Raw genomic sequence first — 27,807 nt, forward strand, 5'->3', positions numbered from 1 at the left:
CTTTTGGCAATTATTTCCTGTACTACCGTACATGAGTCAAAAAATGGCTTTGTCCTGTGTGGTCAAGATCACTAGAGACCAGGGGGCTCTACACTACGCTATTTCACATCTGGAAGACATATCACACGTCTTACACCCTGCTTATGAGAATAACTTTGGATCTGGGAAGGATGACATGCATATTAGTCAGTTGTCCTTATTTTTATAGATATATTCGACCTCAAAGAAAGCCAGAGTTACAGAATGCCCCCAAATACATTTGTCCTTCTGCCTCACCGCTGGCCTACTTCTTCCTCCTCCTGCTGCCCTACGCCCAGTGTAAAACTGGGGGAAGGTGAGCTGTACAGCAACAGTCCTCAAAGACCAAGAGCCCCAAGACACACCACCCCCTCAGAGGGCAGAGAAAGGTGGCGCTTCAGTAACAGTGCAAAACTTGCCAACGGCTGCCCCCAACTTACTACTCGCCTGGTAAAAACCTGGACTGCAGGTTCTCATGATGATGTTGTTCAGTAAAACACCTTCCCCCAGCCTCAACTTAAACTCCAGAGAGAAAGTCAACAGTAACACCTCAAAACCAGGCAAACCCTGCTAGTGCATGGTGAGTAGGGCACGGCCAGCATCGTAATCAAAACACGTTACTTGACTCAGGCTTACAAGCGAGATGATACGGGATTTGTTCAGAGAGGTATACAGGGATGGGAGTACTTTCAACAACGCAAGTCCCTTTTTATGATTTTTTTTTTCTTATTTTACTCAAAGCATTTATTTTTCTGTGCTTAAAAGCATATGCCTTTTTGGGAAAAAAAATCTTTTTTCAAACTTTGGAATGAAGAGCTAGTAATCTTTCCCTTTTGCTGCAATTGTAAACTAGTATGATAAACCACGTGTATTACTGACAAATAGAGTGTTTTCTGTAATACAACGAAGCAAAGTCCATGCCTACCCCAAATGAGTAAACATCTCTGCTTCAGAAGTTCAGTTTAAGCTAGACAATAATGATGTTGCAATTTAAATCCTTATAGCACAATGGACATATTCACTTAGCTTCGCTAAAAGCCCTAGGCTTACTTGACACTGAAAATTTCTCATTTAAAATCTCTCCCAATTGATATATGTATGTGTTTGCACAGAAAAACCACATACAAATACACAGGCTCTCATATATGACAGTTAAGCCTTGCTTATGTATGGACTCTAAAAATGAACTTCTGGAGTGCAACCATGGAAACAGTGAAAAATGTGAATTCAGCTAGCTTTTCCGGCATTTGTGGATCTTTCTATGAAAGCACCACAAATCACGGACTTAAGACGCACAATAGGTTTATTGTTTCACAGTACTTCTTTCTTCCCATTTTGGTCAAGAATTCAAGGACATAATGACACATAAATGTAAAACAGGGCAAGGAACGAAGTGAAACTTTCAGAACAGCTGGAACTTTTTATTTAATTAGCACTTTAACTAGCTAGATGGACAGGAACTACAAGGGCGGATGAATCGGTTTATATTCCCACTTGATGCTTTTCCTTAAAAGACTTCAGAGCATTATAAAGTTTTACCAGCAACCCAGAATTATGTGAAAAGATTTTTTATTTGAAATGAAAGTTCCCTAGAGGAGAGTCACACTCCCCTCAATGCTCAGTTCTGCTTGCTTCAGAACGGCAGATACACTGCTGGAAAAAGGCTAAGACCCAAAATAGGGACACACAGATAATGCAAACCATCCAGTCCGTTGACTGATCATAGGCACTTTACTAGCCAGTTTTCAAGTGTCCGCTGGTGACTACTGAAGAGGATATTCTTCACATTCTCATCAGTACTTGAAACCGTGACTTATCTCCTAGTGCTACCAGCAACACATTTCAACAGCCACTTACAAACGCAGAGCCACTACTGTGTGAATCGTTTCCCAAAACACGTAGCTGTCTATTTTGGAGCCTGCTCTTCCCCTCCCCTACACTTCTATTTCAAACAGCACCACAGTGCTAATTTGTTATCTTTGATTCTTACAAAGCTCTGTCACAGCGACCTGCTCCCATCACTAGGCTCTGCCTCTGTGGACGCAAAGCCAGCAGCTTGCCCAAGATTTGCAGTTGTAACGAAGGAGGACAATTAGCGTTTGTTGAACAACAGGGCCACCTTAAGCGTACTTATTCCGAAGCGTCAAGCGTTGGTTGGGCCGGCACTCTCCTTCACAGCGAGCCGTTCCTAAAGGACCCTCTGCTTTTACACAACTGCAAAGTGAGCCGTCTCCTTCCTGAGCTTTACAGCTTTAACTGTTTTAGCCTCCCTCCTGCCAGAGGAGGCAAGGATATAAATAACTGTCTTGTAAGCCAGCTCCTCGAAAGGCTGCTGCAGTGTGCTATTACACACCTCCCTTTCCACTCGGGCACTGACTGCCAGCCCACAAGGTGTGCAAAACACAGCTGGCTCCTTCCGACCCTCTCAGCCAGACGCCCCAGCGACAAACGCCAGCTCTCCCAGCGTTAGGCCAGACTCTGGGCCACAGCTGAAGCGCCGCCGCCGCCGCAGCAGTGAGCCAACTCATTCATTCAGACTGCCAGGCACGGCAGAAACTGCACTGACACCATATTCTGCCTGTAATAATACGCCATTCAAAGCTAACTCATCCAGGCAGAGTGCTCTTCTCACGCAGACGTAGCGCTGCTGGTATATAAGCTGGCTTGTTCAGAAAGGCCTGCTCTGTACTACGCCTGCACACCCTTGGAAAGAAAAAGGCGATTTTGGTCACTTTTACAGGCACTCTTGTCGGAGGAGCCAGAGGCTCGATTAGAGCAGATTTATGTAAGGGCTGCCTGGGAGCATGACGCTTCTTTGCTTGATCTCAATACTCTAATTATAAAAGCTTTTGCTGGGTCTCCGGAGATCAGTACGCGCTGCTCCCAGAAAGCCCAGCCGCTGGGGCGAGTCACGCTCCTCCCTCTCCTCCCCAGTCAAGCCATGCAAGGGGCAGCACAGGGACAGACTCATTTGGGGAAGAGGCAAGAGAAGGGAGAGGACCCAAGAACAGATCTGTCTGCAGAGTCACAGCGCTGGGTAAAATTAGGGGTGTAGTAACACCAAGCACTGGCTCCAGAGGCCCTTCTCTCCCATCGTTCTCTTGTTCCAGCCCCCACGCTGCAGGTCAGCTCACTGCAGTGGCAGAGCTACGAGTTTCCGAGGCTATGCTACAAAATACACCCCTGAAGTGGTGCAGCTCGAAATGAAAATGAATGTGGGATGGCAGGAGAAGATGGGAGACCTTTTACCTCCAAAGTCATTGCATCACAGAATTGCAGCCAAAAAACTTGATCGATAGCTCTTCACACAACATACTATTGTATATGCCTTCAAGAATTAGGTACATTCCTGCTTCAGTTTAAAAGTTAGAAATATTAAATAACATCTCACATGTTACATAACCATATTCAGTTTGTATAGATATGCAATGTAGTCACATAATGGTGTCAAACTTCTTAATTCAAGTAGAGGCCCTTGAAGCATGCAAAGGCAAACAATTTTTGCTAGTGAACTTTTGAACCCCAGTTGAAGAAAACGTGCTTGCTGAGAGACAAATTTATGATAATTAGCATCACTGGCAACCCAGGATGTTTCACTCCATTGGCCATCCCAAGAACAAAAAAAAAAAAAAAAAAGCACATAAGAGAGAAACCCCCTTTTTATGCTTAATGAACCAAGTAATAAATTCTCATTCTAAGGCTAACTAGGAGCCCCTTCTAAGCAGTTATCCAGGGGAGCCCCAAAAGCAAAGAAATATAAAAATCACTAATCAGAAAAAAATTATGTTACTGTTGCCCTAAGTTGTAAAAGGTACAATTTATAAGTAAGAACAGCTAGAATGTAGCTGGAGACAGCAGTGTAAAAACCAGAAAGAACTAAGGGCATGAAAGTCCCAGAAGTCTTGCTCAGCCTCCTGGGTAATCTCCCACGCTATCGTATATGCAAAGCTGTGTTGCTTATCTGTACGCAGAAAGGACTTTGCCCAATGATAATCGAGTAGTAAGTCCTAGCACAACCACCATCTTCTCTCCCTACTTCACAGGAAGCAAGATGAGACTTTTTTTTTTAATAAAAAAATACATTTCCTAGAACTCCCACACAAAATCTTAAAATTGTCTGCCCTACTCAATCATTCCACATCCGCTCCTAAGGCTGTGATGTTTGTGTGACATAGTAAATGCTACGAAATTAAAAGCTGGATTCTGTTTCATAGTCAATAGCATAAGAAACACTGTCACTGCACTGCAACTCAATAAACCAGTCTAGGAACAGCTGTGTTTTGACTTCTCCTGGCTTATAGTATTTAAGGAAAACAAACTAGACTATAACCCATGCTGAATTAGACCTCTGTCCAGCGAACACTTACACATGTACTAAACACTATGCAAATGACCAGCCATAAATCAACTCAATGAGATATACCAGAGTGTTACTTAAACTACAAGAGCAGCTCTGGCATGGCCCAGACCACAATTCTCTCTGGGATTTATGCTCTGGACCTAAGGCTGTGAAGTTCATGAGTTAATAAAATCAGCAAGATTAGGCCTTTATAAATGTAATTTGAAGTTTCCAGGCAGCGTTATTCATATGTTACATACAGAATTAAGATTATGCTTTACAAACATACCTTAAAAAGCGTCACGGTGATTTCCACATTTTCAGGAACGGGCCATACCACCACCCCGCGGTATGGGTTTTTGATTCCAGGCTGCCAGCTATGAGCCTAGAAGAAGAAAAGAAACAGTTGTCTTAGCACCAACGTAGAAGTGCTGACTCAACTCCCATGGGACCAGTGTAGGTAGATGCAACAGTTTCTGACGCCAAAAAGACTGCTGTCCTAAATACATGACTCTGCTGAACCCTATAAAAGACATCATTAAGAATGTGAGTAAGGAAACTCAGATCATTAGCAGGAGTTTTTCCACTGAACTAAAACCATCCCTTGCAAGCTCCTGCATTCTGGTCTCTAAGTACCTAGTGCAGATCAGGACACACAGAACGCTGCAGAACTGAAAGCCACGAGGAAGGACAGCGCTTCCGTAACAAGCTGAGCTTTATTTTGTTTTTATCCAGACGAGGGAATGCTTTCATTTAAAGAAAATTTGATGACTACAAGCACATTGTGCAGGCATAGCCATTTGCAGACTTAAATAAAAATGTCTTTTTGCTCTAGTTAAGAAAAAATAAAACAACAATTTAGAGTACAGATTAAATGCTACTAAACCATTTAAACTCTTAAGAATTAGTATGTTGCGGTATCTACAACTAGAAAAGATCATGACAGAACACAGTAAAAGTCCCTGAGAACTTGCCTATCTTTGAATATCAATCTGGATGGATGGATGGTCTGTATTTAAATTGTAACAGCTAGTCCTGAAAAACACCATGTGTGAGCATTTCTATTTTGGAACAAATATGCTTTTTTTCAAGCTTAGCTTAATCCTTTTTGTGATGCTGTAAGACAGAAATGAGGGAGGGAAGCTGATGCACAAGTGATTGCTGAGCAGCATGGGTGTTATTAAAAATTTGTTGAAGTTTTCATTAGGAAAAAAATGTATAATCTACCTGCTGTTATCTGAAGCCAATTAAGTGGGCTTTTTTTTCCCCCCTAATTCTAGGGTATCACTCTGTTCATCGCAGTCCTGTTCAACACTCAGAACTCCAGATTAAAATTCCCTATTAGAACAAATTATTGCTATAATAAGGTTAGTAGAATTTGCATCTTGGTTACCCTAAGGTTATCTGGGCAACTTCAAATGCGAATTTACTATACCAAAGTGGGAAAGACACAGACGGTGAAACAGTCCTGTTCGATCACATAAAGGCAATAATTCTCAACTGCTCTGTCTACTGTAGGCAGCGTGTATTCTAGAGGCCAGGTTCATACTTGACAGCCCCATTGCACAGGCCTGCTGCCTGCACAAGACCTCCTGCATTCGAGCCCTACCCGTCGTGGGCCACCAGAGCCTGCAGCGTCACAGGCCCTGCACACAGACTCGCTCCTCTCTCTAATCCCACAAGCCACGCAAAGCAGAGTCCTGCGGATTAACTAAAGGTGACTGTAACTGCTAAAGCAGCAGGGGCAAGAAAGGAAGGATGCAAAAGGCAGAGGCAGAAGATTTGGGAAGAGGGTGAAGGTAAGGAATGGAGAAGCTATTAGTAGAATTCAGCCTATGTAACCGTCAGAGAAAAAAGCCCTACCTCCACAGCTATGTATCTATCTATCTACACACACACAGAGTACACTTTTCCATGTTGCTATTTTTATTTTCTTGCTCGATATCAGCAACTCTTGTGATTTTAACACAAGTTTTCACAGTCTTTGGTGTTCTTCTCCCAGTTAGAGCTCTCCCAGTTAGATTAGAAATTTCAGTAGTTTCCGCTCTTCACACTTGTGGAGTAAACTTAACAAATGCAACTTTGGGCAGATGAAGAAAGGGGAGAAAAATGAGCAACTAGAGAGAACTGTGTTACCTATAATTTATAATTCCATGAATTTCAACCCAATCTCATGATTCTAAGGCAGGCATTTTTGAATAACTGGGCACAAAATGCTGTTCAGAGTTTTACTCTGTAAGTACGTTTTGTCCAAAAAGGATGTTTTGCGAGCAGCACAACCGACAACAGTTGTTGCCATACCCACAGCTGCAGCCTGCACCTCCCTCCCTCCCGCAGGCCCTGCAGTCCCCCACATTACTCTCCACTTGTCCGACCAGGATATTCAGCAGGATTTAAGGCAGTGATCCAGAGCTACACCCATGCTCACCAGCCGGCCAGCCTGTGCTCACGCAGCAGCTTGGAAGAGGACAGAATTAAAAGACAACTCCTCCTCCACAGGGGCACAAATTTAGATCTTCATTCTCTTTCCAGATACCAATTTTCACAAAATTCACGGGAACTTATGGCATGTCTGGGACCTTTGCTATTCTTTCAGTTTGGGCTGATAAAGGTTTGACCATACTGGTCATTAAGGTCCAGGACTGCTCGGCTAAAGATCACTTGTTCTGTTTATAAAAAACTAGAAGACAAGCCCTCACTGATGCAGTCAAAGTTTGAATACAAGAACTTCATCAGCCTCGTCTCCTAGCAGGGCAGTTAGTGAGACACAATGAAAAAGAAGAATCCCATATAGGTACCCATATACACACATAAGTATGCGTATACACACATACATGTAAGTGAACAAGTTTCCGTTACCGTAATTCAACAGGCACGTCACTGAAAGCAACAACTAGGAGACTGCAAGTCCTAGCTAAGGAGCTTTTAAAGCAAAGCTGCTCTGCAATCAGCTGAACGTTATTAAAGCCTCCTTTGGCTTTGAAAAAGAAACACTGTACCACAAAAACAGCCCGACAGATAAAGATAACATCAAAACTAGGTGCCTGGGTTGTTGAGAGGGAGGAAGGGAAGGTGGGGAAAAAAATGTGTGCAGGGGGGCAAGACAGAGAAAGGCTTAACAACTCAAAGACAATTTAAAGTTAACATGGAGAGTGTTACAATAATACGATAGTTCTCATATCTGAGACCCCTGTGCTGCAGTTTGAGGGCAAATCTGGCCTATACTAACTGAAATATAAGCCTTTGCTTCAGTATTTAAAGCAGATCGGGCCACTGATGCAAGCTGCCAATATTTCTAGTCCCCATTTTGAGAAAGGCAGTTTTTATTCAGGTTCAGAAAAAGCCAGTAATTGAGCAGTACCAAGCAGTATGTCTCAACCCTAATTCTCCCCTCTATTTCCCATTGGGTTGCACCTTCCAGACCCACTTTTCCTCATCTCCCACTGCTCTTCACCAGCCATTTCCTTGCTTCACGTCTCTCGCTAGAGCCTCGGGAACAGAAGGGGTCAAGTAACTGCGACCGCCAGCAGCAGCTACCCGGCTCACAGTCAGTCCTTCCCCCTCGACCCGCAGGCACCTCGGGGAGAGAGCCACAGCCTGGAGGGGGCTAGATAGGGGGCGGAGGGTAGAGGGGGACAGAGGGGTGGAAACGCTCTGCTACATTTCAAGCAGAAAAGCAACTGCTCCCTTTTCTCCCCACTGGAAAAGGAGGAAAAGATGTAGTGTGAAAGATATTATAAATATGGAAACAGGAGCTACAGAAGGGGTCACTAAAATATCCTATAAATAGACTAGAACTGGGAACACGAATGACACCGTCCAACATACTAGATAACTGTGGCACAAAACAGATGATTAATTACCCACCGCAGGCTGACCTGGACCGTATCAAACGGCCTCCCACTCTCTGCAGACAAATTTGGAAAACGGCAATTAACAGAGGCCCCGGAGAAGCTGATGCCCTTGCACAGCTTTCTAAGAAACAGAGACATCGCCACGAAACTTAAAACAAACTAGGTAATTTCATAAACACTGTGGAGAAGAAAAGCTCCAAATTAAGAATTTAAAGACCAGCTACCATCAGCTCCATGGAATACAAGAGAAGGTATAAACAGTTACGTATAAGCCGCCCTGTGACATCCTCTTACCGGGGGGGGGGGGACAGGAAAACAAACAAAACAAACAAACAAACAACACACTAAACCTATACCAAAAAAATCTTTTCCAATTCCTGGGGGAAAAAAAAACAAAACACAAAATAAATTGAAGATCATCCTTACTTACAGTTACTGCTCAGATACCAGATTATGGAACATAAATAGAACAATACTTTAAATCTAAATGAAAGACAAAGTTGAAGACAGTCCCAGACCCAGAACTTTGGCTTCACAGATGAAGGCAATAAATACCACCAGCAGCTGTTCCTCAGGGAAGGTCTTCAGGAAGAAAGAGGGATGCAGACAAACCAGCTAACCAGAGCGCACTAGGAAGAGCACGTCCCCAACTCGCACATGTAGCACAGTGCAGGCGATTGCAGGACCTGGAGCATATGCCATTCACATCATGACCAGCTCTGCTCACTGCTGCTTACAGTTTTCCATGTGTCTACAGGAATCTCTTTCCTAACCTTTCAAAGGCAAAAATATTAAATTATTCCAAGAGCCTACCTTAAGAAATGCTTTATGTTACTCATCTACCTGCTTCATCCCCCCTTCATCTCTTTCCGTAGTCCAGTATAATTGCAAGTTGTTTCCTGCAAGGTCCTAGGGTTGACCTTAATATTTTAGCCTGCTGAAAGTTATTAAACAGCTTATATTTATGAATCAAAAATGTGTTCCCCTACAGCCAAGTCCTCAATATTGTTAAAAAAAACAAAAGTCAGATTCAGCCCTACCATTGCTCCTCGCCTGCAGCTCCAGGAGCGGCTTTGCTGTGAGCCAATGAAGTCTGAGCTGCTGCTTTTCTTTCCCTGATAAAAGTTTTGCCAACTGCCAAATGATCAGCATGGGAGGACACAAGAAAAGGTATGAACAGCTCTGTGGCTTGTCTCTGCGGTCAGCTGTCCAGGGCACACGAGCCAAGCAAGAGCTTAGGGCAGCTCAGCTGTAAGGCACGTCCCTCTCCTTCACAGCGTTACCCAGGCAGAACACTCCAACAGCAAGAGAGAAAACATGAAAGAATAAATGAACAGAAGAGGAGGAGCTGACAGCCAGCAGCCACGTCCCTCGTCCGCTACCTCTGAGAGCATCGCTCTCATTTGCTCTACGTGGCGAGTCCCACCAGAGCTGCACACCACCTAGGGCCAGCCAAGGTCAGCACGAGCCAGCTGCTAACAGACCCGCTGTAAGGGGTGGACTGGGAAAAGCTGCCCATTCCCCCCCACCAAAGAAAACCTCAACAGGCAGTTTGTGGATGGATGGCTTCCTCTTCTGTACCACAGCTCAGCGTCACAGAGGGAGGAGACAAATTACAGACCCTACTCCATACTGCAGGTTGCACCCCCATGATCATCTTGAAATCTCTGTTTGGCCTTTCGGGTAAAGGGGTCGGGCACCAGAACAACATTCCCCATCTCACTCCCGCCCTGGCACCCAATGCAGAAAGACCAGCGTGTGCTGAAGAGGAGAGCTCAAAGCCCTGAAGACGCTGGGAGGCTGTCACGCACCCCACTGCTGTCCGCCTCCACCAAAAGTGGATGAGGAAACGGGCAAATTCCCACAAGCCTTCCCAGGAATTTCTTCACTTCATGAGCATACATGTGTTACATGTGTAATGATGTGCCTATGTATTACTGCTAAAAAGCTACACAGACTACTAAATTTGGAAAGGGAGCTGAAACTGGTCCTTAGGAAACAGGTTCTTTAGCATTAAGCTAGCTGTTCAAAGTTAATTTGACACATACACATTCATAACACATTCCTTAAATTCATGATTCATGCTATTTTTTTCTCCAGACCCTTGCCTTACTCACTGCCCAGGATAGATGATGCTCAGATAGGGAGCAGCAATTTAATTTCCCTTTCTCATCATTCAGTTTCTGGCCTTATTTACTGGACTTCTTAAAAAAATAAGAAACTGCATGCATAATTATTTTCCTCATAGTTTTCCAGGACATCCACTTTTAGTCACTGCACTTCAGAATGTCACCAAAATTTAAGCGTACAGCATCCCTGGGCAACAGGAGAGCATCACGGTCCCCAATTTACAAGCAGAGAAAGAATAGCCAGTCTCTTCTCCACTAATTTTGGATGGTCTGTTTAAATCAGCTAAGTCTTGACCTCTTAGGTATTAAGCATGAAACAAGTTTTTGTTTTGTTTTCCAGAGCACAGATTTCTTTGACTTCAACTGCAACGCTGATTGCTCAACACTGCTGCAGGTCAGCCACCATGTGCTAGACACCCATTAAATGGAAATACATCAAATCGATCTTTAATACTCTATATAGTCTCAGTCAGGAACTTTGTGGATGAGGATGGAACAAAATACAATCCCCCAAGGCACCATGTTACCACATCACAGTGAGGCGGTCTTTCTTTCATGCCCTATACCTCCTTTAACACACACCTTCCCCCTTCCTCATTACAGGAGCAGATTCAGATTCGCCCACTGCTCAGTCCTCATGTCCTCCCTCACCACTGTCTGCTTAACAGGGTGGGAACGTCAGGCCAAAGCAATCTGCAGTCGCCTTGCTGCAATACCTAAAAGGGTATGCAGCAACCATTAAAATGACTCATCTAATTTTGAGTGCTTGCCTTTGCAACCTTAAGATCTTTCGCCTGCGTGATTTCCTTGTTTTAATAATAAGCCAAGAAGCCCCAGAAGTGCCATCACTGAACTGCGTTGGTCCCAGGTAGTCATCCAATGTTGGATTCACAACACATGCTCTGTAACTCAAGTCGACGAAGAAGCAGGCAGGGCTGGCACTAGGCAATGAACGAAGTAGCTACCAAAGGCAACAACAAATTGCCAAGAACAGCAAAACAGGTGGCCCAATTGCCCATTTACTTGTGCCACATCCTTGAGAAGCTGGGCTGGCTGCTGTTGCTGACACAGGGTCAGCTGGCATGTACAAGGGCACCGGATACTCCCAGAGTATGAGGAACAGCGGTACCACTTTCCCTTCCCCTCCCCAGGCAGGGAAGCCTTGAGTCTGGTTCAGTAACAGCCTGATATTATCCTACCTGTGCGCTATCCACTCAAGACAGAGCAGACGCACATTTTGCCCAATGAATAAGTCATTTCTTACGCAGTAAAAGGAGATGACGAATCTCAGGATGTCTCGGTGCCATTCCGGGAAAATGCACTCTGATGCATATAGAGCCTTTTTACTCTGTCCCTGTCCCTCTACCTCTGTTGGCTCTGCTGCTACTGCTCAAGTCCTTTCCCTGTACCCAGCTCCCCTGTTGCTACTCCCCTGCATTTGAACAGTTTTCCTTACAGCTGCAGCAAAAAAGCCAAAATCACAGGAAAGGCACCTTCTTTTCAGCTTTGGTACAAAAAGGATCTTTGAAGAATAATTCTGTCAGGCTCTTCGAAATAAGTGCAAATTTGATTCTTCAGAGGCATATAATCTGACCAGAATCTGTATACGTTCACAGGAATAGCAGACAGTACCTCCTTGACATCATGGCAACATCGCTTTTGAAAATAAAATTTCTTATAGTTCAAAGCCTGGAAATGCTCGAGCATCTCAGCAAAATAAAGGCAAACATTTTACAACACGTTTTCCCCTTGTTCTACATGAAAACAAAGACATTCCTCCTCCCCTCAAAAAAAAAGGCAAGTCCAAAAATCTCAGGGCCTGAAAACTTGGGGGTAACCTACCAGTGTAACAGGTGCTGAAGAGTTAAGCAAGTCCATTGCTACAAGGTTCACCTTCTGTAAACTATGGATGTTGGTAACTGTATAAACGGGGTTTGAAAAGTTGTGGCCAGACCCTAAATTCTGACATAAGAACATTTACGCCTAGCAGATTGGTGTTTTTTTTTTTTTTTTCCAAGATGGAAGTTCAGTTTAGTTCATTCTTGGCTCAGTAATTCTGCGAGTCTGTGGATCATCATCATCTGTTCTAAATTCCCGGCACACACGATAAAGATGCCCAACTACACAGACCCGGTTTGTCTTCACACACCTCTTTAAAAGCATCAAAATCAGACTCGCTCAGAGAGAGAGGATCCCAGAATAGAGTTTTAAGTAATTTAAAATATGCGTTAAGGTCAGTACCTACTGCATGTCTTTAATGTCCTGATCTATCAGACTACCACTTAAATGCTCTTTCAAAATGGCTATTGCTGTTTGGTTGCAACATTCTTAAAATTTATTATAATCTAACATATTTACAGTTCCCTATCCCACATTTCCCAAAGCAACAACTAAAATATTCATCAGACTCCTGCACATGATGCTTCTCATGATTTCTTCTAATCAAGGGACCATTTGTGCTTTACTCAGAAATAAAGTATGTGGGCCAAAGGCACCAGCATCAAAATCACAGAAAACCACAGAAAAAAGGGCTTGAAAGGACATCAAGAACTCAGCCTTTGGCTCAAAAGCATCTTAAGATTACTTTTGTTAAGCAGGCCAGTCCCATATGTACATAGCACTATTATATCATCTTTAAAGTTAGACTACATTTTTGAATACTGTAACTATCTGTTAGGGATATCTCTAGTTATCCCTAACTATCTGAAAAGTTCAGAAAAGAATTCATCATCTGTGAAGAATTCTTTACAACATCTTTACAGTACGACCTCATCCCTCTCTTCCTTCTCAAAGAAACTGAAAAACATAGAAAAGTATTAATGCTTGGTACTCTGAGCTCAGTGTCTGTTAAAAATAAGAAGAAATATTCATTTGACTTGCTTCCAAGAAAGTAATTAGATGAAAGAAATAATACGTGCAATAAAGAATTTTACTGGCAAGATGACTAAGAGATTGAGAACATTTATTGATCTACAGTCTTGGACCCAAACAACTCAAATCATATCAACTACCTTAGCTTTAAAATAAACCTTGTTTAAAGTCCTGGCCTTAGGGCCACTCAGCACCCTTTAAAGTACCTTTGTGGGATATTACTAGGCAATAATTAATTAATTAGCTAAAGACTTTTCTGAGTCTCAGGCAAATCTGGGAGTTTATCCGAGAGTTGTACTTAGTGCCTGAAGACCAAAAGAACGGACACTCGCAGAGCAACATATTTCAGAATTTTATGGTCCGGCTGAAATACCTTCAGCTCGAAAGCTGAGCCAGTGTCAGAAACTCCTCTCACCTGAATGCAACGCTGCCACTGGAACCTAAGGCACCGTGGCCACGATGCCCAGTGCAGGATCCCAGCGCTTTGCAAAGCCCCACTGGACATTGGTTAGGGCTTCTGTTTCTGAACATATTCTAAACCCCAACAAACAACATTCATGGATAAATATCCTGCTTTCCACCAAGTTTTTCAGAGCTACAGTTTTTGTGTGAGCATTGAATTCACTGTTCTACTTTCATCTTTTGTGTCTCTGTTGTACAGATATTAAAGAAAACTAAAATAGAAAAGTTATTATAGGGCAAGCCACAATGGCCACTTACCGTACATCAGCAGATACTGCCTAGACACACTCCTACTTTGTGCCATAAATTTGAGGGAATTCAAGCTAGTTTATCTTTCAATGAAAGAGGGATAATCTGACTAGCTTTGCTGAAGAATAAGGGCATGCACAGGAGCAGTTATCTTGGAAAACATATTTGACTAAATTCACGCTCCTGTTTACTCACCAGGTAATATCTTTGGATATTCATCCCCTAAAGCAGAAGTTAGGATGCATACATACAATGGAGTATGCATTTGGTTCTGCAGTGGGTTCAATCAGCATCCAGGCTTTAGATGAAACAGCTTAGAATAGTTTAGACCTCATGTCAAAGACAAAATACAGCAGGTATGCATTTCAATTAAAAAAAAAAAAAAGACATGGTTATAGAGGAGGGTACCAGTAAAAAAAAACAAAAATAAAAGTCTCTGCCAAGTAGGGTAAAGAACTGTCTGTCAAGTTTTCAAAACATTCAGATCCTTCAACATAAAATAATCCCAGGATTTTCTGCATCTTGAGTACCAGTAGTTCTTTCCCTCTCTCTGATTTCCCAGAGTTCGTGGAAATACCATTCTGCATTACACACATTAAAAAAACAAAACAAAACAAAAAACCTTAGACCATCTCTATTTAAATTTTATAATTCTTTAATATTTCAAAGACTGAGTTCAGAGATTCCCTCTTCTGGACAAAATTACATGCCATAAGCCTAACCAGAGTAAAAGGCAGCAGGTGTGGGGAGAGGGAATGAGCAAGTATGGCTAAGTGACCTCTAAAACAGGCTGCTCCAGGGAAGGGAGGAAACCCAGCGCACATTCCTTCCCCTCTGCAAACCTGCCCGGGGTTAGGACACTTTTCTCCAGCTCATTCATGTTCCCCCACTTCTACGTGGCAGCTTTTGGACAGACAGGGGACAGCTCTACACCAGAGGACGCAAGGTGATGAAGAAATCCCCCGACGTGAACAGCGTTCAAAAGCCTTTACCTGCCTGCTGTACACATGGCATCAGCTCGCCACTCACCTGACTAGTGACTGCCAGGACTGACAAAAGATTTTCTCTCTCATTAGTCAATATGACTCTTACACAGAAGACATTACAGAGGCATTCAGAAATGCCTGCCATTTGTTTCAACATCAATGCAAACTGAAGACATTCTTAGCTTCATTTTCAATGGAAACAAAGCCACACAACCACACTGTCCATCTGCCTTTCCCTTCTCCTCACAACCAAAGGAGATGTCACATAGGATAACCATATCTTAAAATCAGAGCAGCAGGATTCAGCAGTGCAGGCAAACTGAGCAACATTTAACAACGGTGCAGTAATCTCATCAGGCTTTCAGATTTGTTATTGCAGGGAGAAAAGTAAGGTAAACCTCACAGAAGAGAGGGTTACTCCGTCTGCTTGCATACTTTTATCCATCAAAACACACGTGCAAGGCAGAGACATTATTAATGCCCAAATGTTGGACAGACTTCACTGCGAGCTTCCCTTTCCTCAGACTGCCAAGTCATTAGCCATAAAACACAAATTCATAAGCTTTCTTGCAGTGTTTGTCGGAGTAAAACGTTAAAATTTAATTCAAAGATACACCACAGGGCTAAAAGAGCCTGCTTTTATTCTTTTTGATTTCCAGTATTTTCTAGTTGTAAAACAGCCTCTTTTTCAGACTTTATATTCCTATTGCAGGGATGTCAGATTTTTAATACCTTTTATACTTTTTTTTTTATTATATTTAAGACACTTCTAGAAGTGAAATAGATTCTTCTTTCTAATTAGGTCTAGCGATTAATAACTAAAATTGAACTGATTATCACACACTTGCACTAAACAAATACCTACACTGAAATTAGAGTTCTTTAAGTGCCTCCATTGACATTAAGAGCGGCTTATTCGGAACTTCATGGCTCAACTGAGTTAAGAAAAACAATTAAGATTTCTCATTTATTCTGCTGCTCCCCACAGTCAAGAAAACAACCCTCAAACAGCTGACTGTTTCTCAGCAAAACAGGGACTTATTAAGCAATCAACTAACCTTAGAGGATTTTCTTCGACTTCTTCTTGTCCAAACCACCACTAGTTTATCTGGCTGCCTGTTGAAGAAAAGGAAGAAATAGCTTAATTTACAACAGGATCAGTAAGTATACAGTTTATATTAGAACCCTTGCAACACAATAATGACATCCTTAGTGGATAGACTATCTTTAAAAATAGCTTATCTAAAAAGCACTCTCAGGATCAGTCATTTAACAGGAAAAACAACACTGTGTTTACAGAAAAATGCTGCCCTCCAGTCAGCACATGAATGTCATCCTTCTTATTCTGCTCTCCCAGCCTGCAAGCATCTCCCCACAGCGAGGAGGGTATCTGAGTGGAGCACAGGGCAGGATTCAGCCCACAGGTCACCTCTGCAATCTGGACATCAATATAAACTCTAGTTTGAAGCAGACATACTGAAAAGGGACTGATAAATAGCATGGAAAATAGGTGATTTCACTTACTTTTTGATAACAAAAATGTCCAGAACAACTTTTCATCCCCAAAGGAGTATTTTTCTACTTGATTACCTCAAACATCAAGAGGTGCAAGTACTGCATGACCCCTCAAGAGCTCTCTGGGGGAGCTTCCTCAGCTCTGTTCAGAAAGACAGGGATGCCAAAATTCAAAGCTGCTCTCCAAACAATTGTCTGTTAGGGATTTGCAATGAAAAGAGAGGGAAACTCAACAAGGGACACTTCCAGTACAAATTATTCTCTCTTGAATTTCTTAAGCTTTAAGTCTTTGCTAATAGTTGCGGTCCTATTAATTCTACAATTGTCCCTAAGTGATTTTTGATGTTGATGTAACTTCCGTTTTTTGGGTTGGTTTTTTTTGGACCCATGATATCAATACCCATCTTATGGCCACACTCCTGTTCTCACTTCCAGCCCCTGACCCTTCTTCTGGGGGCTCCTGACGCTCTGTTCCAGTCTGGGTTCCCATTCCTGGCTTCTGACACAACTTCCACTAGTGAGAGTCTGACCAAAAATCCATCTGCAAATGAATCTCAATGGAGCTCGCAACTTCACTTAAGTGTTAAAACTGTGACCCTCTGCCTGAAAAACACCGCTGCTAAGTTTTTTGAGATATTGTAGTACAAGAATCCTTTGGTTTCTAAAGCCAACAACAAATTCTGTTTCCTATTAAAAGAATCATGGGAAAAATGTTTTTCACAGAGAGAGGGAAGAAAAATTAAGATAAGATGTACTCAAAGCATTTCTTAAAGGACGCACTTAAATAAAATCCATCCAAGCATTTTGAATTAAAAAGCAATGTTCACACTACAATCCCAGTATTTCTTCTCAGGGAGATTATATCTACTTCATAACTAACACTTTTCAAATGAAAACCCAACAATCAAGAGTTCACTTCAAGTGTTGACTATTATATAATATACTTTCCTGTTGAGCTGTTCATAATTTCTGCAGGCTGCAATAAAATTAATATATCACCTACAATTTACATTTAAATCCCACCAGAACTAAGGTTACCATGAAGGGCACAGTTAAAGGCCAGCTCCTGTGAAGGAAATAAGGGTGCTGGGTTACATTTTCTATTCTGCATTGTGCCTTACTCCTTTAAGAAGTATCTTCATTTTCTATTTGGGATAAATTGAAAGTGAAATAAACTACTCATTTTTAAACTGTGTAAATTCACTCTTATGGCTTGTTTAGGAGGCCTAAACTGTTAGTCAGCAATGTTTGCAGCTTTTCCTGTAAAATCTTGCTCGGCAGCGAGGTCAACCTGGTATACTTCAAGAGCTCTTTGCTCACTTGCTATTAAGTGTGTCATGTTCTCATTTGTCTGCATACCCCCCATTAACTTTAATGCAAGTTGCGTTTGTGCCACCGGGAGAGGGAAGGAGGGAAATCGCCAAGCAATTTCTTTGAAGCAAAGCTACCCAAATCCGTGTCTACAATAAACATTTTTTCCCCCCAAGTTATTTCACTTTGCACTTTAAAGTTGACAGATTCTCATTCCAGAAAATAGCTTGTGAACCAAATTTCATTTAATCTTGACTCATTTGATCCCGAAATTGCCTCTGAGCATAAAATAATGCCAAAAGCAATGGGGTGGGGGGAGAGAGAAAAAGAAGCCACACATCTACAGTGCTGGTGGCTGAGGCGAAAAAGACGCTCCCTCCCTCCAAGATCACTCCCTCCCTTCCGAAAAGGCATGGTATTTCTGTAGCAAGTCTCTTCCCTGTTTCCCCTCGCAAATAAAGCAATGGTACACCTGCAATGAAGATGGCCTGCTCAGGTGTGACTGAACACCAGATACCATAAATATACAAGAGAAAAACCACATTCTTCATGTAAAGCTTTTACTTCAATATTTTCATGATCTACTAACAGTACGGATTTGAAGAGCACCTTCCCTAAGGGTCTCCTGAGAGGAACACTCACACACAGAATTAACCTTCCAACTTTGCTGCGCTCATCAAGTGCCACCACCTCAGCAGGGATTACCGCGCGGTCATCTGGTGCAGACAGCAGGCAAAAGAGAAGCCACGCAGTGTGCCAAGTCTCCCAGACCCCGTGATGGAAGCTAAGGGGATCCTCCCAGAGGTCCCTTTCCTTCCTGCAGCTCCAGCTCCGGTAGTGGCAATGCCCCTCTACCAATATTTGTGTTCATTTTGTCCTATATATCTTGGCACCTCGAGTGATTTTTCTTACAATGGCATTGGATTATGTCCCCAAGCCGGAACATGCCCTAGGCTGGAAAAGCGAAGCAGCACACCTGGCTGCATGGGTCCCTCCATCTCAACAAGGAGGCCAGACGTGTGGGGATGACCCGAGAGCAGTCACACATGTGCGCAGGCAAACGGGAGGGCAGCAAAGGGAGGTAACACAGGAGCACCGTCAGCACCAAAACAAGCCGATCCAAAACGGGAAAAAATCCATACTTGCATTCCTGCGTGCAGACGCTTGCTCATTATAGGGTACTCGAGAAGAGACACATGTGGCGACACCACACATCTCAAAAAAGAGAAAACAAAGAATAAAAGAGGTGGCTATACATAGACACCACACAGTTCTTCTGAAAAACTCAAGTAGCACGAAGCAATTTTAAAGCATAGACAAGCCCCAAATGCAGAAATCCTTCCAAGTTTGTCTGGACAGACAACAACGAGAGACTGGCAGTAAGACCTGGGCAGCCTGTCTCCTGTGATACCAGCAGGTGTGTCCCCCAGGCTCATAACGAACCTTCAGTTTAATTTTAATTCTTCCATTTCATTTTAAACTATGCCACTGCTTACTTTGTTTTACGTAGGTTGTTAAGAGATATCTCGTGCATCATGTAGTTCTCAAGTGGGAGCTGTGTCTGTGTTACACAGACATACACGGTTATCGCCAAGACAGGCTTTACTTCCCAGTTTTGTAGAACTCTCCCTACCCGGAATACAAAGAAATACACTAACATGAAAAAAGCAAACTAAACTTTCAATTCACTTTGGGAAGAACAAGCCATGCCAATGGGAGAGCATGAGGAGTGCAGGCTCCCCTTGACTCCTTCACAAGTATATTTATTTCTTAAGTATTGGATAAATTTTGATCCTTCAGCTTAAAGGATATGACAACCTACACCCAGAACAAAAAAGAGGATGGTCATCACAATAGGAGACAGAAAATTTAGAGAAATGGAATGGGGAGAGGAAGGAAGAGAAGAAAATATCCTGAAGGATGAGCTTCCCCTCTAAGTATGCCACATGCTTAACTAAAAACACGAAAAACAGCAATTTTCTAAGGTGTTGCCTTCAAGAAAATCACAAACCTAAAAATATCTTCACAGAAGTGATTTACAAATAAAGCCAAATTCAACCTTCTCTTCTACAATCTGTGCTTTGCTCTTTTATGCAAAAATACTTCTAAAAGAAGATGACTAGCTCACATTTTAACAGGCAATTTGCATTTAAGGTTACTAGTGAACTCAAAGTGCTAGGAAACAGCCAAAAACGAATAGTTCAGTTTGCTTGTTTAAAATATTTAAGCAATATTTTCTACTTCAGGCTTCTCCCCTCCCTCAGATGGTAAAGCTAGGCTGCTCATTAACCAAGAATAAAAGCAAATAAAATCCCTTCCAAAGAATTAGGTGGAAGATCAGGTTTAGTATCTTTTATAAGTTTACTCTGTAAACTCAGATTGTTTCAAATACAAAATCCACTGTGGTGCAAGATGAGCAAATACTAATGGCCAGCTATAAAAAATAAAGTTAATATCCTGGGCTTCATGAGCAGCAGCTCTCAGTCCTTTAAAACTTAAGTGCTTTAGCTTTTAGATAGTCACTCAAGTTTCAGCAAGGTCCATATGTTTAAGGCAAAGAGTAACAACACACAGTTAACACCAAGGGGGCGGGATGGGACTGGCCTGAGTTTTAGCTGAACAGTTACATCTCCATGCTAAGTAACTGCTTGGATCTATACGACTCAACACCACCAACCTTTCTGTGGGAGGTTTTAATACCATACCAAAATCTAACACAACTGATTTGGTGTTGCCTCTGCGTTTCGCTCCATCCTGGCACGCAGTATTCCCAGAGCAGCCCCTGGAAGGTAGATAGAGAGAGGAAAGCCAAAGCCCCAGCCGCCATGGGACACCACACACACCCAGGGGCAGGTGCTGAAGGCAGGGACTTGGATCCAACACGCTCGTATTTGTTACTTACTCATTTTTGGATGGTTCCCAAAAAGAAACGGTTCCTGGAGAAAGGAAAGTTAGGGTTGCAAACTTATTTCCAAATGAGAAGTTACAGTTACTCAGCAAAAAAAAAAAAAAGGGGGAAGATTTTCTGATTTCAAAGTTTGAGGCTCAGAAAAAAGCTTCATCACTGCCCTACACACTATTAGCTAAAATGGTACTAAAAAAAAAAACAAACAAAAAACCCACACAGACTTAACATGACATCTATACCTCTAAGCCATGCCTACTTTTACTGTCGGGCAGGAGCTATTATTTTGGTTTCTTCAACTCTCCCATTAAAACAACTGATTTTAAAAAAACAAAACCAAAACAAAAACCAAAAACACCACACCACACACACTGGAACCAGGCATCTCCATATGCACATGTATTAAAGAAAATACTAAAAACATTCCACAGACTGGAAAAAAATGGATCATCACCTTACATGCAGCAAATATTACTGATTGAAATGGAGGTTGTGCAAGATGCAAGGTCTTCTGGGGTTGTGGTTTGATCATTCCAGGAAATACTTGGCATGACAGTTGGAGTACAGAACTCTCCAAATATAATTCATGAACAAAGTACATAAAGGGTATTACTCTACTGTTAGCTCTTGTTTTGTAGATCTTGTAGCAGAAGCAGACAACATTAACTGCAAAAGATATGTATTCATCTACCAAACAATGCTTGATAACAGAAAACTATAAAAGTCTTATATTTAGAATTGGTTGTTGGAAAGAATTACAAATGCATTTAACTTCATGTAAGGCCACTGAAGCCAGGGGCTTTAGGACAAATTACTAACAATCTTTTGGTTAAAGAGAGAAATATAGCAGTATTTGTTTCTAACAAGACACCACTGCATTTAATCACCCCAACAATCTTTAAGGGGCTGTAATGCACAAGATACCTTTTTTGTATGTACACAGGCACGCACAGCTTGTGCATTTGTTTTGGCATCTGATTGCCTAAGTGCTGGAGTTGGGGGGGGGGTTGGTTCGGTTTGTTTTTTTTCTTGCTATGTTTGATTTGAATTACATTAATTATTACAGGCTGCTAGATTACTCTTGTGAAGCAAGCATAAAGGAGTATAATTAACAAGAGAAGCAGCAGTGTTAGCACAATAGCATGCAGATGCACCTATTGAAGGATAAAAATAATTACGTGAGGAGTAAAGTCAAAGTACTTCTCCGATAAGAATTGTCACCTTTTGTTCTGGGCGTATTGTGCGTGCCAGCATGACGTGCTGGGCTTTCATTAAGAATCGATCCTCCCTCCCCACCAGCACAGTTTTCCACATTACTCCTGGAATGTTATCAAGGCTCTTTAACGGTTTCTTAAAAATAAATGTAATCAGTTCTACACCACCATTGATTTGGGCCGAACATTACCTTTTCTCATTTTACAGATAATTATTTTGAAGACCTCTCTTTGCGGTGCAGTCTTTTGCTCCAGGACCTATACTACACAGTGTATTACCGTTAGCCAAGAAACTACTCAAGTAAGGGCCTTTCCCGGGCCTTGTACCAAGCTTTTTCCTTCAAAATTTCCTGTTGGCCACTATCAGTGAAATTCCACTGGTGACTACAACTCTGGAAGTCTAGTCAAGTCACTCACCAGTGTTTTAACCAGATCCAGAGAGGCTGGTGAAAACAATAATATGTGCTGGTGCATTTGCCACATGAGCCCTCCTACCAAGTGAAGGTACAGCACTGACTGTCAAAGTCAGACACATGAAGAAGAAACCAAAATACAATGCAGACAAAACCCACGTTAATCGCAAGTGCGTTACAAGATGAAACTTTGTATTTTAGGAAGGGGTTTTGGTTTCTCCCCCAACCTCCCCCTAATTTCCATCAGGGATGTAGCACTCCCATTTCTCAGTGTTCAAAACACTCTGTTTTCCAGACATTATCTCCTTTATTTCTTCCTGCAAGAGGTCTTGGAACATTCTTTCAAGACGACACAGGCTACGGGAAGACCAGGATTGCTACTGAAAGACTAGGATTTTTACAGTGAGCTGAACTTTAAAGTATCTTTTCATCTCTCTGCATCTAAACAGACTGGCCTCTACGAGACTTTTACATCTCAAGATTATGCTCTGCTTTTCATAAGAAGCTCTAGTCTGGCTTTGCTAGGTTTAAAAATAATAAATAAATAAATAGATAGATGGAACAAAGTGAGACGCTAATGATTATTTTATAAGTGCAGTCAGACCTACTGAATCTGCACAATGTCTATTTGTGAGGCCAAGTGCGGAATGTGTAGTATGTACTGCTGATGACTTGGTTTTCTTAAATCAAATACAAATGAAGTTTGCAGAATGAGCTGGATTAAACAAAGCCCAAGTTCATCCATTATTCAGAACAGGCAACAAGGACAGATGCAGCTACTCATTTTTCAGAGTTATTGCAGCAAAGAATCTTGAGCAAAACAAACTTGACAGGACTATCTAGCATAAACTTCTCTTAAAGCCTTTTTCGACGGGACTTCACATTGCAGACTACAAAAACTGACCTTCGTCTTCAGAAATTATTTTCTTTAATTTCCCATTTGCAATAAGAGCTGTTGGGAGACAGAGAACAGATGAGTAAACACATTTGAAAATGAGGATGACTTGACCAGCCCCTGAATTTTTTAAATTACCTCTAGCTCCCTTCATGTAGGAGCTTTCTTTGCATGACCCAATTTTGTCCTGCTCATCCCAAGAAGGAGACAAGAACACTGTACTGCAAGGACCAACTGCATCTCTAATCTCACTCTCCTACAATCACAGACAATCACATAGGCAGATATTTAGCCCAAAAATGCTTAGTCCACATTTACACTGCACATCCTACCACACCGGAGCCCACAAAACACTTTCCAGTACTCTACAGCAAACATAACACCCTCCAGAAAACAAGAACTACAGTGACCACTTAAGCCCACCTAAAAGCTTACTTGTAAAACCAACCTCCCCAGCCAAAAAAAGTTCAATAAGCTTTAAACTCTGGTCAGGTTTTTGTCGTTGGCTAGTCGGGGCTCAGGCTAACTGGCAGTGGGAGCATATACTAACTGAGCTATTCAGACATACCTTAAATGGAAAAAATGGAGCGCATTGCTTTTTAGTGAAAAGTTCACAGGAGGCTACAATGAGTCAGTCCTTTCTCAGATGCCGGATTTTTTGTTTTATGTTGTTTTTTGGAGTATTTAATCTTCTATATTTTAACAATAATGAATCAACATTTTTAAAAAAAGCTTTCAGCTGTGAGTCAATGCATTGCCTATCATGTGAACAGCGCTTGTCACAACTAGTTGTGGTGAGAGCAGCCGCTACGCAAACCTGTTTGCGCAGTCCACCCGGTCCTGACCTGCAACAACCTTGCTATTCTGCTCCTCTTTCTGGCTGGACTGGGGCCTACCAACTGCTAAGGAAATAAATACAAACTAGTTGGAAAGCAAACTCATTTTCACCTCATATTAACACTGGTTTGGAAGCTGGTTGAATAAGGTGAAATGCTAGTTCATCAGTCTGCTCTGAAACTCAAGCCCAGAACACAGACCTTCATGCACCTAGCCTCAGTATCCTAATGCTTCATTATCTAGACACTAATGATCCATGTTCTCTGCCTCTCTCTTCATGAATGCCCATGTTCACTGTGGATTAGTAACAGGAACCAAGGAAAACACAGTTTTAGTACCTTGAGCAAAAGGGCCAGGACTTTTGAATTCAAGGTCCTGATCCATTCCAGACTCACCAGTGTCAGAAAATTGTAAGACAGATACAAAGCAGCATCAACCTCCCTTTGATTTTAGTCATGTCCATTGACCTGCCTATAGCTAAACTGGATACCTCCATACAATCTTGTGTATGGATCAGCAAAGATACCTTAAACTATTATTATGCTTTATCCCTTATTTCAAATCACTACAAATGTAAATGCTAGTTAATGTGTTCCCATAATAAGCATTAAAAAGCATAAATAGTATGAACTCCTTGACATGCTGCCTGCAAATGTAACTTTGCCCATCAAAACCCCCACAACGTTAAACGATATATTTCTGTATTAAAAAGTACGCAAGAAACTCCTTAGCCCACCATTGTTCATTTTATCAGACACCATTACAGAAGAGATCTTATTTCGTTTTGCAATTTTTTAAATAATCAAATAAAAGGCACTTTTGTTTTTCAATCTCAAAACAGCAGAGAAAAAAGTTTTTTTTCTGTAGTTCTTGTAGAATAAAAGTGTGAACACTTCACCAAAACCAGTTTGAGAAAGTTGAAATATTCACACCAGAATCTTTTTCCTCTAATTTTTCTAAAATAAGAGAGATTCTTCATGGCCTACTAAGGGCAATTAAAGAAGAGCGGTAGATGATCTTTGATCTTCCTACTGCTGCAATGAGTTTCACATTCACAGATTGATACAAGAAATAATTTTTTTTATTCATGGACTAGAGTGCAGTGTGCCAATTCACAGAGAATGACAACATTATGACTTGGACAAACCATATCTCAAAAGCAACAGTGCATTAATGCCTCCATCCTCATCCTCTTTGCAATCAGTGGACTCATCCTAAAGAAAATTACAGTTTAGTGTGTGTGGAGGAACAAGAAAATCTGGAGCTACGTGTCTTTTGAAGCACCCTTCTAAACCCAATGACACCTAGGGTTTTCTTGTTTGTTTTGTTTTTTAAGGCTATGGCTTCGATTACACAAAACAAATTCTATAGTTTGAAGATATCCAGAAACTATGAACATACTAAAAATTTCTGAGTGGGCAGCAAGTGCAGAACAGCATCAGCTTTTAGGGTTTGCCTGTACGAGGAAGTTCACATCACTTCCTGTAGATACATGGCTTAGAGAACTACATTGCTTATGCAGTCAACAGAAAAAGGTGGATATTGATTTACATACCTATACAAGATTGTAGCCCTATGTTGTGTAGTGCAATACAGGTTCCGGTATGTAGGAAGCCAAGAGGCAGGTTTACAGTATGCTGCGGGCGTCCATACAGGGAGTAGCGTGGAAGGGCTGATGTGATGCAAACTCACACCTAGCTTTCTGAACAACGACTTTACCAAGCCCTAAATTAATCTGTATTTATCCTGAGACATGGGCACTCGTGGCACATGCACAGTGTGCAACCCAGTTAAAGGTTTCTCATCTATCATCTGCTTCCTTTTACTTGTGCAAATTAACATGACAGGGGGGAGGGTAGAAAAAAGAAAAAAGAGGAAATGAAAGTGTGACATGCTGTGCTAGCTCCTTTTCCCCATCTCTGTCCAGGAGATTGAACTTTGCAAATATTGCCAGGTGCTCAACCACAGCCATAATAAATATGGTGTCAAGAAGCGTGAACCCACTTTATGGGAAGGAGGGCACTGAAAAATAAGATCTTGAACTGCTTTCTCAGTGCTGATTCTGGCATTGCCTTAGTTATAGGCCAACGGCAGGATTATGGATACCTGCTTTCAGCAAAGCGCCCAGCTCCAGGGGGGAGCATGCCTCCTTTCTGTTCTTCAACAGCGGTGACAACAAGGGACGTAACCACAGCCTCCTGCCACAGCTTGGAGACACAGAAGGAGAAAATGTCACCCTTACAGTGACTTACCAGCTACTGAAGATCTTAAAATGAGTCACAGCTTCAAAATACCAAGGAGAAACAGAAACCTTAGAATTTGTTCTTGGGTCCCAAACAAACTTCCACACTAAATAAAACAAAAACCCCATCAGCCTCTGTGAACTTTGTCCTCTCCAAGCTTAACAAGACATTCAAAATGCAAAAAAATGAGAATAAGCCAAGGTGATGAGTTCTGCGGCAGTAAACTATATGTGAATAGTTTTAAAAATTAAAGCTGTCATTCTCTCACTTGTTAAAAATGAAAAACTTGCTAGAGCTACAAGATTTGGGCATGTGATTTCACAGAAACACGCCGGCCATTAGAAACTGCCACTACCTTTCCCATATGAGAGGCCCAATTTCACCTTGGCGGCCTTTCACGAATAGGAAATTGAACAGAGCTGCTTTAAGATGAAGGTATGGCCACAAGAAGTGAAGAAACTGGTGAGTATTTGCAGCTAAATAGCTGTTCCAAAGCCAGCAAATTTGGAACAACTCCTCCTCTTCCTGCTCCGGCTGTTTAATCAAGTCATTCCCCAGTTTCCAAGCTGCCTGCTGACACACAAGTTACCAGGTCTCTCCCGTTACAGAAATCAATCTCTGAAGCAACACCCCTTATTTCTAGGTATGTAACACCAATTCTTCTCCGCTATGACCATACATTCCAAGTCTAAAAATCTGTGTAATTTTTAGAAACAAACTGACTGAACCTTTTAATTAATGCTCTTGGAGTCACACCCCTGGATCCGATCCCGCAGCAAGCGCTGGCTAAGAAAAATTACATGTTAACTCCTGGATACTCAAGAGACCAAGAGAACAAGCAAAACCTCCTGCCAGCACTAGGGCTGCATACAGTAAACAAAACAAAAAGCAAAAACACTTCTCTGAGACACCCCTATTTCTGTTCTGAAATTAAAAAATATATATATCTTCCAGCGTTTAAAAATTGAAGAGTATTTTGAAATTCTCCAATTACTTAATTCACAGATACAATTGATGAAACATTTGTTATTTCAAGGTCAAAATAAATAAATATTTTTAAAAAGCACCAGCAAGGAAGGACCAAACAGACTTTGCTAATAACTGCTGTTTGTAAAATTCCTGACAGTAACCTGAAAAATACTGTAATTAATTCTCTCGAGATCAGCTAAGCTGGAAACTAATTTCATATTTAGTATCACTCTGTTTTAAAGCATGCATTTCAATTAAAGAAAAAAAACCAAAAACCTGCAGGATAGCTGAATTCAAACTGGTTTTGAAAACATGCATTATATCTTTCAGCCAGCACTTTTTTTTTTTTTTTAAATAGCCTTCATACATTATATTTTTTTCTATTACAGCCTGATGTAGCTTTCACTCAAGTCAGACGCTACCACGAGTGGAGCCCTCGGGAAGCTGGGTCCCCCCTCGGAGCAGCCCCCACCGCGGAGGGAGAGGGCAGCAGCGGTCCTTAGCATGGCTGCAGCGGGCACAACTGTGCCGGCTCCTCCTGGAGAAGCTCACAGCCGGGGACCGACGTGCACCAGCAGGACATTCCTCAGAGCACAA

At 41.9% G+C, this 27,807-nt stretch overlaps 1 protein-coding gene across 6 annotated transcripts in view; it reads right to left on the reverse strand.

The window, feature by feature from the left end:
* The window catches only part of EHBP1 (EH domain binding protein 1), a 222,703-nt gene that overhangs the window by 174,150 nt on the left and 20,746 nt on the right, over nt 1–27,807 (reverse strand). For all 6 annotated transcript variants that reach the window (XM_026080724.1, XM_026080728.1, XM_026080727.1 and 3 more), the window contains exons 3-4: nt 15,967–16,024; nt 4,647–4,742 (exon numbers count right to left, since the gene is read on the reverse strand). In XM_026080724.1, coding sequence (XP_025936509.1) covers nt 4,647–4,742; nt 15,967–16,024 — 154 coding nt within the window. The remainder of the gene's footprint in view (nt 1–4,646; nt 4,743–15,966; nt 16,025–27,807) is intronic.

Source organism: Apteryx rowi, unplaced genomic scaffold, assembly GCF_003343035.1.
Source record: "Apteryx rowi isolate R43461 unplaced genomic scaffold, aptRow1 scaffold_53, whole genome shotgun sequence".
Taxonomy (NCBI): Eukaryota; Metazoa; Chordata; class Aves; order Apterygiformes; family Apterygidae; genus Apteryx; species Apteryx rowi.